The sequence below is a fragment of the Hipposideros armiger genome, unplaced genomic scaffold (genome assembly GCF_001890085.2).
Source record: "Hipposideros armiger isolate ML-2016 unplaced genomic scaffold, ASM189008v1 scaffold_51, whole genome shotgun sequence".
In the NCBI taxonomy this organism is placed as follows: Eukaryota; Metazoa; Chordata; class Mammalia; order Chiroptera; family Hipposideridae; genus Hipposideros; species Hipposideros armiger.
In genome coordinates, this window is record NW_017731401.1 from 5,183,929 (window position 1) to 5,198,057 (window position 14,129).

At 40.4% G+C, this 14,129-nt stretch overlaps 1 protein-coding gene across 5 annotated transcripts in view; it reads right to left on the minus strand.

Moving 5' to 3' along the window:
- Nucleotides 1–14,129, minus strand: part of BEST3 (bestrophin 3) — a 47,986-nt gene that overhangs the window by 13,127 nt on the left and 20,730 nt on the right. For all 5 annotated transcript variants that reach the window (XM_019640510.1, XM_019640507.1, XM_019640509.1 and 2 more), the window contains 2 exons: nucleotides 13,046–13,126; nucleotides 11,210–11,361 (listed from right to left, as the gene is read on the minus strand). In XM_019640510.1, the coding sequence (XP_019496055.1) occupies nucleotides 11,210–11,361; nucleotides 13,046–13,126 (233 nt within the window). The remainder of the gene's footprint in view (nucleotides 1–11,209; nucleotides 11,362–13,045; nucleotides 13,127–14,129) is intronic.

Sequence of the window (14,129 nt, forward strand, 5' to 3'; positions counted from 1 at the left end):
CTGCCTCGCCCGGGAAGAGCGCAATGATGGTGCCAACTTGGGCCAGTGAAGCAACGTCCTCCACAACTAGACTGAAGAACAAAATGACAGCATCTTGTCTGTTCCCCTTCCCCCAATTCCCCAACGCTGTTCCCATCCCCCCAATTCCCCAATAAAAAAATCTTTAAAAAACAAACAAACATGCAAAAGGGAGCTCATCATTTGTTCCCTTGAGAAGTTCCTACCCTTCTACTCTCTATCATCCTTTGTTCATTACCAATCATCCAGTCATCCTTAGCGCCTCCTTTTGTGAATCTGTCCCTATGTCATCTCTACGACATCCCTGTAATACCACCCTGGTTCAGGCCCTTATCTTCTCCTATCTAAACTGCACTAACCACACACACACACACACACACACACACACACACACACACACACCCTATAGTAAGAGCCTGCTAACTGGTCTCTCTGGCTCTAGTCTTTTATTCTTATTTTTTTATTTAAAAAAAATTCATTTCAGGAGTACAGAACAACACAGTGATCAGACATTTATGTAACTCACAAAGTGATAACCCCCACAAGTCTACCACCCATCCAACACTGTACATAGTTATTAGGACATTATTGACTATATTCCCCATGCTGCACTACACATCCCCATGATTATTTTTTTAAGATTATAGTTGATGTTCAGTACTATTCCCAGGTACACCATTGTAGTAGACTCTGGCTCTAGTCCTAACCCTAGCAATGCTTCTTTTAGCAAGCTTCAAGGCTAACCTATCTAAAACACAAATGTGACTATGGCATTTCATAGCTTTGGAAAAAGGCGGAAGCCCTTAACCCAGACTTTAAAACCCTCATAATCAGCCCCTACCTCCCTCTTCAGATTCACTTCTTGGCTTTTCTGCTTTGTGCATCAAATTGTTACTCTAATGGAAACAGAGAGTAGAAAAGTGGTTGCCAGGGCCTGGGGTTGGGGGTGGAGGAAATAGGGAGACCTTGGTACAAGAATACAAACTTTCAGCTATAAGATAAGTAAGGTCTGAGGATCTAGTACAAAACATGGTCACCAGTTGATAACACTCAGTCATCTAATTGAAATTTGCTAAGAGTGTAGAACTTAGACATTCTCACCAAAAAAGGAGGAGGAGGAAGAGGAGGAGGAGGAGGAGGAGAGAGGAGGAAAAATATATGAAGTGATAGATGTGTGAATTAAATAGATGGGGGAAACCGTTCACAATATATATAAATATCAAACCACCACAATGTATGCTTTAAATATCTTACAGTTTATATGTCAACAATACCTCAGTATAGTTGAAATTTTTTTAAAAATTGCTGCTCTCATTCCTTTCTGTCTGTGCTCATTTGGCCTGGAAGGTACCTTCTACTGAATTGCCCCCACTCCTATCTATGTGTTAGCTCCTAATTCATTCTTACAGGTGCATATTAGAACCCCCAACTCCAAGAAGCCTTCTCTGCTTCACCAGGCTGGGTGAAATATATTTTCATTGTGCTCCCATAATACTCTGAGCATTTCTCATTTACCACATTATAACTTGTCTCCTCATTATGTCTGTGAGCTTAAGAGTTTTTTTAGGTGTTTTTTTGTTTGTTTGTTTGTTTTTTGCCTATCTCTACCATCTGGCATAGAGCCTACCATATAGTAGGACTTGAAAAAATTTTATGTGAACAAATGAATGAGTGCATTCCATATGTGAAGATATGAGGGAAAACATGATATTTTAAATTTGTACTTGAGATAAAAAGAGGGAAATGCTTTATTTCAGTAATGTATATTTGGTACATCCACAGAAAATAGGGCAATATTTTGAACATGATCTTGAATATAGAGAAGAAAGGAATTATCCCCAAGGACTTTTCTTTTTACATGGACATGAATAGTGTGCTGCATGTGAGAGGAAAATGAGGCAGGCAGAATAATTTCTCAGGGTGCCCTTAAATAGTACTTTTGCTCAGTTATTTGAAGGGCATTGCCTTGATTTTAGAATTTCTGGGTCACGGGAATTGTGATAATGAACCTGAAATGCTGATAGGAAAAGATAAGGGAAATTTGATTTCTGAATTAAATATCCTGGGAACATACACCTTAAATAGAATAAGTAAAACAAAAATCTTTCTCACCCAGGAAAGGATTTCACATGTTCATCAAGCAGAAAGAACTTTTCTGAAATGTTTGCATCTGTACTATGCTGACACCTGGTCTTCACCTTAATGCAGAGCTCAGTGACTCAGTCATCATCAGCAAAACCACCTGTGCTACAATAATCCTTGCTTTTATCTTCCCTTTCCCCTGAGCGTCAGTCAGATGGATTACTTGATATTAACCTGGTATTTGGTGAGTGAACAATTCAATGCTTAGAGAATATCTTTTATGATTTTAGAGGACATCTGTTGTTTTTGCCAGCCAAGCAAACCCTTCTCCTGGTAATGGCACCCTGATTTTTCTTGAGACATCACCTACTCCATATGGTTGGTTGGAGCTGATCATACCCTTTGGTTCAAAGATGGACATGTGAACCAGCTTGGCTAATCAGAATATTGAGTCTCCCTGTTGATAGTGATTGGTTTAGGAATGGGCCTGTTAGCCAAGCCCACCCAATCATAGCAAATCCAGTACATTACTTCTAAGAGTTGGAAAAGAGATGCACTCTTTCCACAGGATTTGCTGAAAAGACAGGTTGCACACCTGGAGCTGCTGGCTGCCATCTTGTCATTTTACTATCAGGAGGGAAAAGCATGCCCGAAACCAGAGCCTTTGAAGAGAAAAGCAGAACTGAGAGGGAGGGTAACAGTCCTGGTAACATTCATTGAGCCTCTGGATCCAGCCACACCCAAAGCTGAGTTAGTCTCTGGATGTGACCCATGAAATCCCTTTTTGCTTAAGTAGTTTAAGTTGCTTTTCTATCACAGGCAACCAGAAACATCTTGTCTAATACTACAGTTGTGGAAAGAATTGACACTAATGGGACACAGAGGGCATTGCTATAAGCACTAGCTTCCAAAGCCTGTATTCCTGCAGTGACTTTTCCTGGATTGCAAGGCTCCTGTTCAGTGGCCTTCGTTTACACAGAAAATCAAGATCAAGCGAGGTTTTGCCTAATGGTTTCTTTGGTCAGTTGGTTCTAATGGAGTCCAGTTAAATGTCTCATGAAAACCTCCCCGAATAGAGTTTTGCCTTTGCCTGTGCTTGTCCCCATCATGCTAGTAAATAGGCCATCTTAATTAGAAGAGGTCACTCTGACAACTGATAACATTTTGCTGCATTCTTTTTCTAATGTTTTCAATTGTAGTTGATATACCATAGTATATATTAGTTTCAGGTGTACAACCTAGTGATTAGACTTTATATTTTATATACCTTACAAAGTGATCACCCTGATAAGTCTAGTATCTATCTGGCACCATCCATAGTTATTACAATATTATTGCCTATATTTCCTATGCTATACTTTATATCCCTGTGACTATTTATTAAAGACTTTTATTCAAAATATAACTAACATACAATATTATATTAGTTTCAGGTTTACACCATAGTTATTGAACATTTATATACCTAAAGAAGTGATCACCATGATAAATCCAGCAACCATCTGACCCTACCACACTATCACAATATTATTGACTATATTCCCTATGAGGTACATTATATCCTCATGATTTATTTATTTTAAACCTGGAAATTTGGACCTTTTATTCCCTTTCTGCCTTTTTAAATTTATCAATTACAGTTGAAATTCAGTATTATTTTATATTAATTTCAGGTGTACAGCATAGTGGTTAGACATTTGTAAATGTATTCTTTTTTTTTAAGCTGAGCCATCCTGCTACCTGTTGGTAGCTTAGCGGCAGCTCAGCTTGGGCCGGGCATCGAACCGCTGTTGCTCAGAGCTCAAACTCTTGAGCGAGCTCTTAACATTTGTATAATTCAAGAAGTGATCCCCTGACTAGTCTAGTACCCACCTAGCACTATACATAGTTATTACCATATTACTGACACATATCCTATTCTTTACTTTATATCCCCATGACTATTTTGTAACTACCAGTTTGTACTTTTTACCCCCTTCACCTTTTACACCCTGCCCCCTATCCCCTCCCATCTATTACCCCAATAAATCTAGTACCCATCTGACACCATACATAGTTATTATAGTATTATTGACTATATTCTTTATGCTATACCCTACATCCTGATAATTACTTTGTAACAATGAATTTGTACTTCTTAATCCCTTCCCCTTCTTTTACCCACACCCTCAAATCCTCTCACATCTGGCAACCATCAAAATGTTTTCTGTATCTATGAGTTTGTTTCAGTTTTGTTTCTTATGTTCTTAGATTCCATATATAAGCGAAGTCACACTGCATCTGTCTTTCACTGTCTGACATACTCCACTCAGCACAATAGCCTCCAGGTCCATCCATGTCGCCACAGATGGCAAGAGCCCATTCCCATCCTTGGCCAAGCAATATCCCATTGTAGATATGTACCACCTACTCTTTATCCACTCATCCAATGATAGAACCCAGGCTGCCTCTTGGCCATTGTAAACAATGCTGCAATGAACATATGGATGCACACATCCTCTTGAAGTAGCATTTTGGCTTTCTTCAGATAAATACCCTGAAGTAAAATTACTGGGTCCTTCATTGTCTCTTCTTATAGCCTTTGTTTCAAAGTCTATTTTGTCTGGTGTAATTATTGCTACCCCAGCTTTTTTTGTTTAAAATTTTCATGAAATATCTTTCTCCATCCCTTTACTTTCTGTCTCTGCATGTCTTTCAATCTGAAAGTCTCTTGTAGACAGTATATGTAAGGGTTTTGTTTTCTTATCCATTCATCCCTCCTATGTCTTCTGATTGGAGCATTTCATTCACTTACATTGAAAGTAACTGTTGGTAGAAGTGTAGCTATTGTCATTTTATCAATTATAATTTTGACTTTTTTTTTCAGTCTTAAAGAAGTCCCTCTAACATTCCTTATAATACTGGTTTGGTGGTGAGGAACTCCTTTAGCTTTTTCTTGTCTGCGAAGCTCTTTATCTGTTCATCAATTTTAAATGATAGCTTTGCTTGGGTGGAGTAATCTTGATTGTAGGTCCTTGCTTTTCATCATGTTGAATTTTTCATGCCAATCCCTTCTGGCCTGCAAAGTTTCTGTTGAGAAATCAGCTGACAGTCTTATGGGAGCTTCCTTATAAGTTACTAGTTGTCTTTCTCTTACTGCTTTTAGGATTCTCTCTTTGTCTTTCACCTTTGCCATTTTAATTATAATGTGTCTAGGTCCCTGTTTGGGTTCATCCTGTTTGGGACTCTCTGCGCTTCCTGGACTTGTGTGTCTATTTTCTTTGCCAGGTTAGGAAAGTTTCAGTCATTATTTCTTCAAATAGGTTCTCAATCTCTTGCTTCCTCTCTTCTCCTTCTGGTACCCCTATGATGTGAATGTTGTTACACTTGATGTTGTCCCAGAGATCTCTTAAACTATCCTCATTTTTTTGGATTCTTTTTTCTTTTTGCTGTTCTGATTGGGTGTTTTCTGCTACTTTATCTTCCAAATTGTTGATTCAATCCTCTGCTTCATCTAGTCTGCTGATGATTGCTTCTAGTGCATTCTTCATTTTCAGTTATTTTATTCTTCACTTCTGACTGGGTCTTTTTATGGTTTCTGTGTCCTTTTTTATGCTTTCTCTTTGTTGAAGTTCTCACTAAGCTCCTTAAGCATTCTTATAACCATTGTTTTGAACTCTGTCTCTGATAGGTTCTTGCCTCCATTTCATTTAGTTCGTTTTCTGAATTTTTCTTCTGTTCTTTTAATTTGGAAACATTTCTTTGTTTCCTCATTTTGGCTGCCTCTCTGTGTTTGTTTCTATGTATTAGGTAGATCTGCTATGTTTCCCAGTGTCGGATGGATGGCCTTATGTATTAGGTGTCCTGTGGGGCCTAGTGCCACAGTCTCCCTAGTCACCTGAGCTGGATGCTCCAGAATTATCTCTTGTGTGGGGCGTGAGTCCCCTCCTGTGATAGCTGAGCCTTGATTGCTCTTGGTATGTCCATGGGTAGGACTGATCCTTAGGCTGACTGGCTGTGGGGTTTGGCCACATCCACAGTTCATGGGCTGTTGTGCGGGAGGCTTACCCTACTGAGTGGGATTCACCCCAGCATGCTCTCATTCCTGTTGAGACTGCCCTTTGTGTGTGCCACTTGTGGGACTGAGTGGTGCTCTGCTGTGGTTTGAAGCCAACCTCTAAGTATATTGGTTCTGGGGCTGCTTGGGAGGGGCTTCTGTGCAGGCCCAGGTCAGCTACTGCCTTCGACTTGCCGGAGGCTACCTGGTAGGAGCTATAAAGCGACCCACAGTTGTTTGCTGCTTGTGCTGGACCTGGAGGCAGGTGGGAGAGGCCACGCTCCGAACTGAGGATGGCTGCCACCAGTACTGGGTCTGGGGTAGCTCTGCAAAAAGCCAGGACACCCTGAGGTCTGTTGCCACCTGCTGGCTCCCTTAATGTTCAGCCACTGATGACACCTTGTGTGATACATGAGTTGGGTGAGGCAGGGTTGCAGGGAGTCATTAGAGTTGGAAGAATTGTGGTCACCAGGTTAATATAAATTCTGGTTTGGTGCCAGTGCTGAGCCTGGAGCAACTCAGCAAAAGTATCAGAGCACACTGAGGTCAGTTGCTGCCTCTCTGGGGGCCTGTCAGATAGTTTTCGAAGAAAGAGTGCAATTCGAGTGGGTCTAGCTAATCACGGAGAAAGTACCTCCATCAGTGAGCGAGTTGGGTGGAATGGGTTCCCAATGAGTCAGCAGGTCAGAGCAGCAGAGCTTACCAGGCCAATCAGATTCAGATTTTGCCTGTTAGGGTGGGCTCAACACAGGAAAGATGGCGCCTGCCTGCTGCATTAAGGTGAACCCCTCACAGGGAAAATGCCGACTGTCCTGCAGTCCTCTGCTTGAAGCCACCCACCTCAGTCTACCCCACCCCCACCGTAGGTCTCCAAGGCTCTCCGAGTCACTGACCCTCCACTGGAGCCAAAGGTGGATGCCTGCGAGCAAGTGAGTCTGTGTGTGGGCTGTTTAAAAGGATGTCGGGGTTTCATGCAGCCTTCTGGCCCACCCGAACAGTTGGAATCCCCACTGTTTTTCACAGCCACATGTTGTGGGGGCTCCTCTTTTCAGCACCAGTACTCTGGGCTGGGCAGCCTGGTGTGGGGGACTAGGGTCCCTTGCTCCTCCAGGGGAAATGAAAGCGGCCGAGATATCCCACCTTATTCTCAACTGCCACACACAGGTGTGGGGCCTGTTCCTTCTCTCTGCCCTCCCTACCAGTCTCAGCCTGGCTTCTTTATATTTTTACTTGTAGGATTTCTGTTCAGCTAGACTTCAGATGGTTCTCCCGGTTGATTATTCTATAATTTAGTTGTAATTTTAATGTGTTCACGGAAGAACGCAGGCAGTGTTTATCTGCTCCGCCATCTTGGATCTTTCCTCCCTGTGACTATTTTTATAACTGGAAATTTGTACTTCTTAATCCCTTTCACCTTTTTTGCCCATCCCTCTAACCTCCCTCCTATCTGTCAACCATCAGTTTGTTCTCTGTATCTATGTTTGTTTCAATTTTGCTTGTTTATTTATTTTTTTTAATTCCACATATAAGTGAAATAATATGGTATTTGTCTTTCTCCGTCTGACTTATTTCACGTTGCATAATACCCTGTAGGTCCATCCATGTTGTGGCAAATGACAAAATTTCATTCTTTTTTATGGTTAAGTAATATTCCATTGTATATATGTACCACATCTTCTTTATCCATTCATCAATTGATGGTCACTTAGGTTGCTTCCATTCTAAATACTGTATCTTCTGGTTCTCTCTGAAGCATTTTATTTTCAGTCCTAAATTTCCAGGGTTAGTGTTTGATATGAAAAATAGCTTAGCTTTGTTTGATCTTTCTGTGAATAAGAGATTTGTACTATTGGGTTTTTGGAAAAGTCATGATGTATTTTGTCTATGTTTTTCAAAGGTCATTTATTTATATGAAGAACAAAGATCAATTAGTGATACATTGCCCATTTTGTTCAATAACCTTTTGCCATCTTTCAGTGAGCTTCATAATGCCTCTTTCATAGAAGGACCTGTCTTTGTTTGCAAAAAACTAAACAAGGTGCTGATTTATAGTCTCATTTGAATTGAACATTATACCATGCAAGGAGTTTTGAAGAGAGTGAAACATGTGGAAGTCTAACGGCGCAAGATCAGGCGAGTATGGTGTGTGTGGTAACACATCCCATCCAAGCTCCAATAATTTTTGATGGGTGATCAAGCTTGTGTGTGGTCTCGCGGTATCGCGATGGAACACAACTTCTTTATAATTAACAAGCTCTGGATATTTCTGGATGGTGGGTTCATTCAAACTGTCCAGTTGCTGACAGTACACATTTGAATTGATTGTTTGGTTCCTTGGTAGGAGCTCGAAAAACACGACACCTTTAAAATCCTACCACACTGAGAGCATAACCTTCCTCCGATGAATGTCTGCTTTCGATGTCATTTGAGGCGAATCATCACGTCGGGACCAAGACCATTTGCACACCACATTGTTGTAAACAATCCACTTCTCATCACCAGTTATCAGTCGCTTCAAAAAAGGACTGTTTTCCTCACATTTAATGAGCATATTGCAGATGTTTATATGCACCGTCAAATGAACTTCTTTGAGTTCATGCGGAACCCAAATATCAAGCTTGCTTACGTATCCCAGCTTCTTCAGGTGGTCGTGAAAGCTTAAATGATGGATGTTCAATGTTTCTGCAGTCTCTCATGTCATGTAACATGGGTTTGACTTGATCGATGCCTTTATTTTGTCGTCATCAACCTCAATGGGCCTCCTTGACTGAGGAGTGTCGTTGAGATCAAAATCACCAGCACGGAATTTTGTGAACCATCGTTGGCACTGATATTTTTGTAGAGCATTGTCACCATAAACTTTATGCAACTTTTCACAAGCTTGATGCGCATTCTTCCCTTCATGGAAGTAAAACAGTAAAATATGGCAAAAATGCACAGTTTGGTCTTCCATCTTCAACTTGTAAAATCTCCAAAAGTCAACCAAATTGCTCCATTTTTTTTAGAATGAAGCTAGAACTGTCAGCTGTCAAATGATACAGCAATAACATAGATGCAAATAAATCTAGTACTTCCAAAAATGAACTAGTGCCACCTGTTGCAAACATGCGTCATGACTTTTCCAACAACCCAATAGTTGATAATAATGCTCTATAGTTATATCTAGAGTGTTTTTATGTTTACAATCTCATTTAATCTTTTCAATAATCATTTATGTTACATACTTTCTCTGAGATCCTATAAATCCCTGTCTCTATATTTAGAAATAGGAGAAATACATATTTAACACTTGCTGAAGAATGTGGACACCTATATAGGAATGTAAAATTATGATGATTAGGATGAATATAAATAGCAAGATAAAAATCTTGAGATCAAAACAAAAGAATCATTTTAACTATCATGCAAAAACAACTAAGTGGACATTAGAAATGGAGCACAAGTAGCACTTGGAGTCTAAATAGACTCATCACAATAATTCCCTGACTCGATCAATGATGCTGGTCTCTTTTCTAAGTTAAATCTTCAAATACTTTGCATTAATCTATGATGGCAGTGGAGAGGAAGGTTAAAGCTTATTTAATTATCTAAAAGCAAACTTACTGAAAAACATCTGTTAATTTTCAAAGTTGAGAAGGTTGCCAGATATCCATGAAACTGCCACTGTAAAATGCATTACAAAATGCTGAGAAGTACGAACAACAGATTACTATTCATGCAAACTGAGCAATCTGCTGGGGTGGGGATGAGCCCCATGGCCTGGAAGAAGCCCTGGACAGGACGGTCCAGGTTCAGCCATCTATCTAGAAGCAGAAGCAAGTCTAGCCTGGAGTAGGCAACCTTCTCCGAGGTGTTCTTGAGGACCAAAAGACAAATCCCCTGGCTCCTAAATCATCTTATTTGCCATAACTTTTGAAATTCTACTTTGTCATCTATTTTCTTTGGGTCTTGTAGGTCTTTCAGCCTCAGAGGCTCCTTTGGAGGAGGAACACCACAAACCACTATTTATGAGGATGAGGAGATGTTTGGATGAATAAAAGCAAAGCCTTATAGGAATAGGATTGATGCTAGATATCCTGATAGTAGGGAAAGAGGAGGACTGAACGCTGTTGGAGGAGGGGAGAGAAGGGTCACCAGTGGCAACTATAGGATGCACAAACCTGCTCAGAGCTGGCCTCTGGGGATGAAGAGCCATAGTTTTCCCAAAAGTTCCATGAAAATTTCACCGAAGTTTTCCCTTCTACAGTTTTTTGGAGCAGTTCCTGCTTTTCTAAATTTGTCCACATGCTTCTCTTTAAGTTATTTGGAAATGGGCATCTATCTTCAGCAAATGTGCTTAAATGCCCCCACATTTACACATTTCTCCAAAATCAAATACATTATTAGATTTAATAAAGTTATTCAAGAACTGTGCATGACTTACTTCAGGCCTCAGCCCATCATTTAAAGCTCATAGTACCTAGGGACAGATTGTTATGTTAAAACCACAGAATGCAGACTGACTTGTGTACTACACATAGTTAGACTGAACTATAATCTTAGGGAAAACGTTTGATAAAAATCATCTCATTCTTTAAGATTTGCTTGTCTCCAAGTAGTCTAACACAGTGCCTTACATGGTACATGCTCAATAAATATTTGTTAAAAAATACATTTACTAATGACAGTTATAATTCAATAATAAATGACTACATAAATAAATAAACTCTTCAAATTAGAAGGAAAAAGATGATAGTTTTACAACTATTGGAAACGTTTGCTGTGGTAGAAAAGCAAAGTAAGATGCAAATTCCCCAAAACTCTCTCATGTATACAAACACACACACACACACACACACACACACACATATTTAAAGCAGAAACTACACATACACACACACACACACCGTATTTAAAGCAGAACCTCTCTTTATAACTTCCTTTGTCATATTAATTATATCTGAAATTTGAGAAGGTTACCATTATAAGATAATAATTGAGACTTGTAATGAAAATAACTTCCAGATGAGGACAAAAAAAAGATCACTTACTTATTTTCTAAATATTGATGATTTTTTTTAGAAACACACTTACCCCATTTGGACTGTCGACCCTAGAAATGAGGGTATGCAGTAGTCAGCAGCTGCCAGTGTATATGGTGGTCGAGCAGCAGAATCATCCCAGTAAATGTCCTTCTTCATCTTAGGTAAGCTCATGTGCATCTCATCCACAGCTAAAAGAGAGACCTAAAATCACCGTTATAGTGTTAGAATCATTCAGATGTGAATTGTATAAAGAAAGAGAGAAAGTTCCAGAGGGTGGAAGGAATTTGGTGTGGGATGGAGCACAGCTTAAATGAGTGAATATACGAATGTCTATAGTTCGTATTTGCTGCAACCAGGGCTGCACAGAGTTGGACATGCTGTTTACTGCACAAGGGCACTTGGCAGTGGGGTTCAGTGGGGCTGTACGACTGCCCAGACTAGATTCATCAAGCCACAAGCCTCAGGGTGGAGCTGCATCTTACCTGGAGGCAGGAGAGGCACCTTTCCGTTCTTCGCTCAAAGTCACCATATTGTCTAGTGGCTGTCCTGACAGCAACCACATAAACCCAGATATTATAGGAATTTGAAGGTTCTCAATATCCTATTCTGTTGATTTGATATCATTTCTTCTGTGTCCTGAGTTTTTGTTCATTTGGATAAGTATATCAATAAGCCTATACTGCTTGGGGCTATAGTGGTCTTTCCTTCGGCTATAACAATCTGATGCATGGATAAATTATTAATCATCTGAAGATCCAGTTGTTACAAAGAGTGAGTGGCCTAGGCATTATGCTACCTCCCTAGCAGACTGATAATGTGATTGTTGGAGGAGGTGATGGAGAGGCCGTGACTGCTAGTTGACCCATGAACTAGACCTGGGCAGATGGAGGCTCCTCACTACTCCCCTGTCCTTGGAATGTACGTTTGCCCACCGTTCCCACAGTGGGAGCCACTTCAGGGATGCAGGCTTGAGAGCGCAATGTGTTCTTGAGAACCTCTGGATTGCATACATGACTGAAGGCCTCTATATAAACTTCTAAGCTTCTGGCAGGCCGATGTGGAGGTCTACTTATCTTGCAGCCGCCCAACACAGGCCTTGTATGTAAGTTCCCTTTGCTTATTAAAAGTGCCACCTACTAATCTGGAGTGGCCTACCTCTGTCTTCCATCTCTCCTTGCCCTCTGTGTCTGGGGGCCAGTTTGCAAACCAAGAGATCTATGGTGAAATATTTGAACCTGTTTAGAGCTGAGTAAGGGCTTGAAACAAATAGACAAGCTGAAGGCCTTTTCTCAGTCTGTGGTTCTCAGCATAGAGAATGGACTGAGGAGAGCCTGCTTAAAAGGAAAATTCTTTCATGCTAGGTTCTTCATGACAAACCTCTCTGGAATAATGCTTAAGGGTAAGGGCTCTATAGTCTATTTGATGTGATTCAGGCAGAGTGTGGCCCATGGTCCCACTACTGGACAGCTGACGACAGGGACCTACATGATATGAGTTTGGGAAATCACATTGGATTGTGTCTGGCTGCCATTTTATCTCACTCTTAACCTCTCTGGGTGGCAGGAGAAAACAGATTAAAAGAATGAATTAAAATATTGTTCTATACTGAGATGGAAGAGGCTGGGTAACATGAATCAAGCAACTTACAAAGAAAAACTGGCTTGAAATTCTCCTGAAAAGGAGCTAAATTTCACTGGACCTGAGATCCAGGACCTGTGAGGTTCCCAAAGGACCCAGGACAACATAACCGAAAAGCCAAACATCCTTTATTTGTGGTTAAAACTCTGAAGCTCAGGGACCTGCCTTTGGGATCAGTTTAGTTTTGCAGCATCACAAGTCACAAGTGACCATTAATGTTTATAAAGGAAAGAAAAGTTCCTCCAACCTGCAGATTTCTGTCAATGCACCAGTTAGTTTCAAAATCATCATCATCTTCTCCAAAAGGGTTGATAAGCTGCTCAGCTACCTGCAGTGGAGAACACAGACAACGTCAGTCATGACGCTTTTGAAGACTAAGAATGGAGTTGAAGACAAATCCTCTTTCACTCTCTGCTTTTTATCACTTTCATAATATGAAGCCTAGAGGGAAGTGGGTTGTTCTACAGACACGGATATTTATCAGCAGACCGTGAATGATGCATCTATCTGCATGGGATCTGTGTGTTCAGCTGGTGACAATGCAGGCCCTATCCAGGAGAAGCCATGCACTGTTTAGGAGCCAAATAACTACTTTTCACGTACAAATCAAACCAGTGAATATTGAAAGAGCACTGACACGGATATTTATCAACAGACTGTGAATGATGCATCTATCTGCATGGGATCTGTGTGTTCAGCTGGTGACAATGCAGGCCCTATCCAGGAGAAGCCATGTACTGTAGAGGATCCAAATAACTAATTTTCACGTACGAATCAAACCAGTGTATATTGAAGGAGCACTGATGAGGTGCAAGGCACCGCACCAGGCACTTGGAGGGGTACGAAGCCTGTGCTCTTAAGGAATTTACAAAGGCCCAGGGAACGAGACAAAATGTAAGCATGAGGAGAGTTAAACAGCAAAGAAAGAATTAAATCACGGTTGAAGAAAAAGAGTACAGGGAGCTTTCACAATTGTTGGTCATAGCTGCTAAATGAGTGAGTCAAAGAGCTAGTAAATCATAAAGCTGGAATTTGTTTTAGTTTTACTCTAAAAGATTTACTGTTATTTAGTAAGTTAATTTTCCCACTGGGAATTGTTTAGGTAGCTTATCATATATCTTCTAATAGGTGGTCAATATTAGATGTTTTTACCATTTTCTTGAATTGAATAACCTTTTTGATGAGAGATTTATAAGCCAAATATGACTTATCTGTTATTTTCATTTTTTAGTAATTTCCTTTGATTTTTATTATCTGGAAGTGTGTGTGTGTGTGTGTGTGTGTGTGTGTGTGTGTGTGTGTGTGAGAGAGAGAGAGAGAGAGAGAGAGAG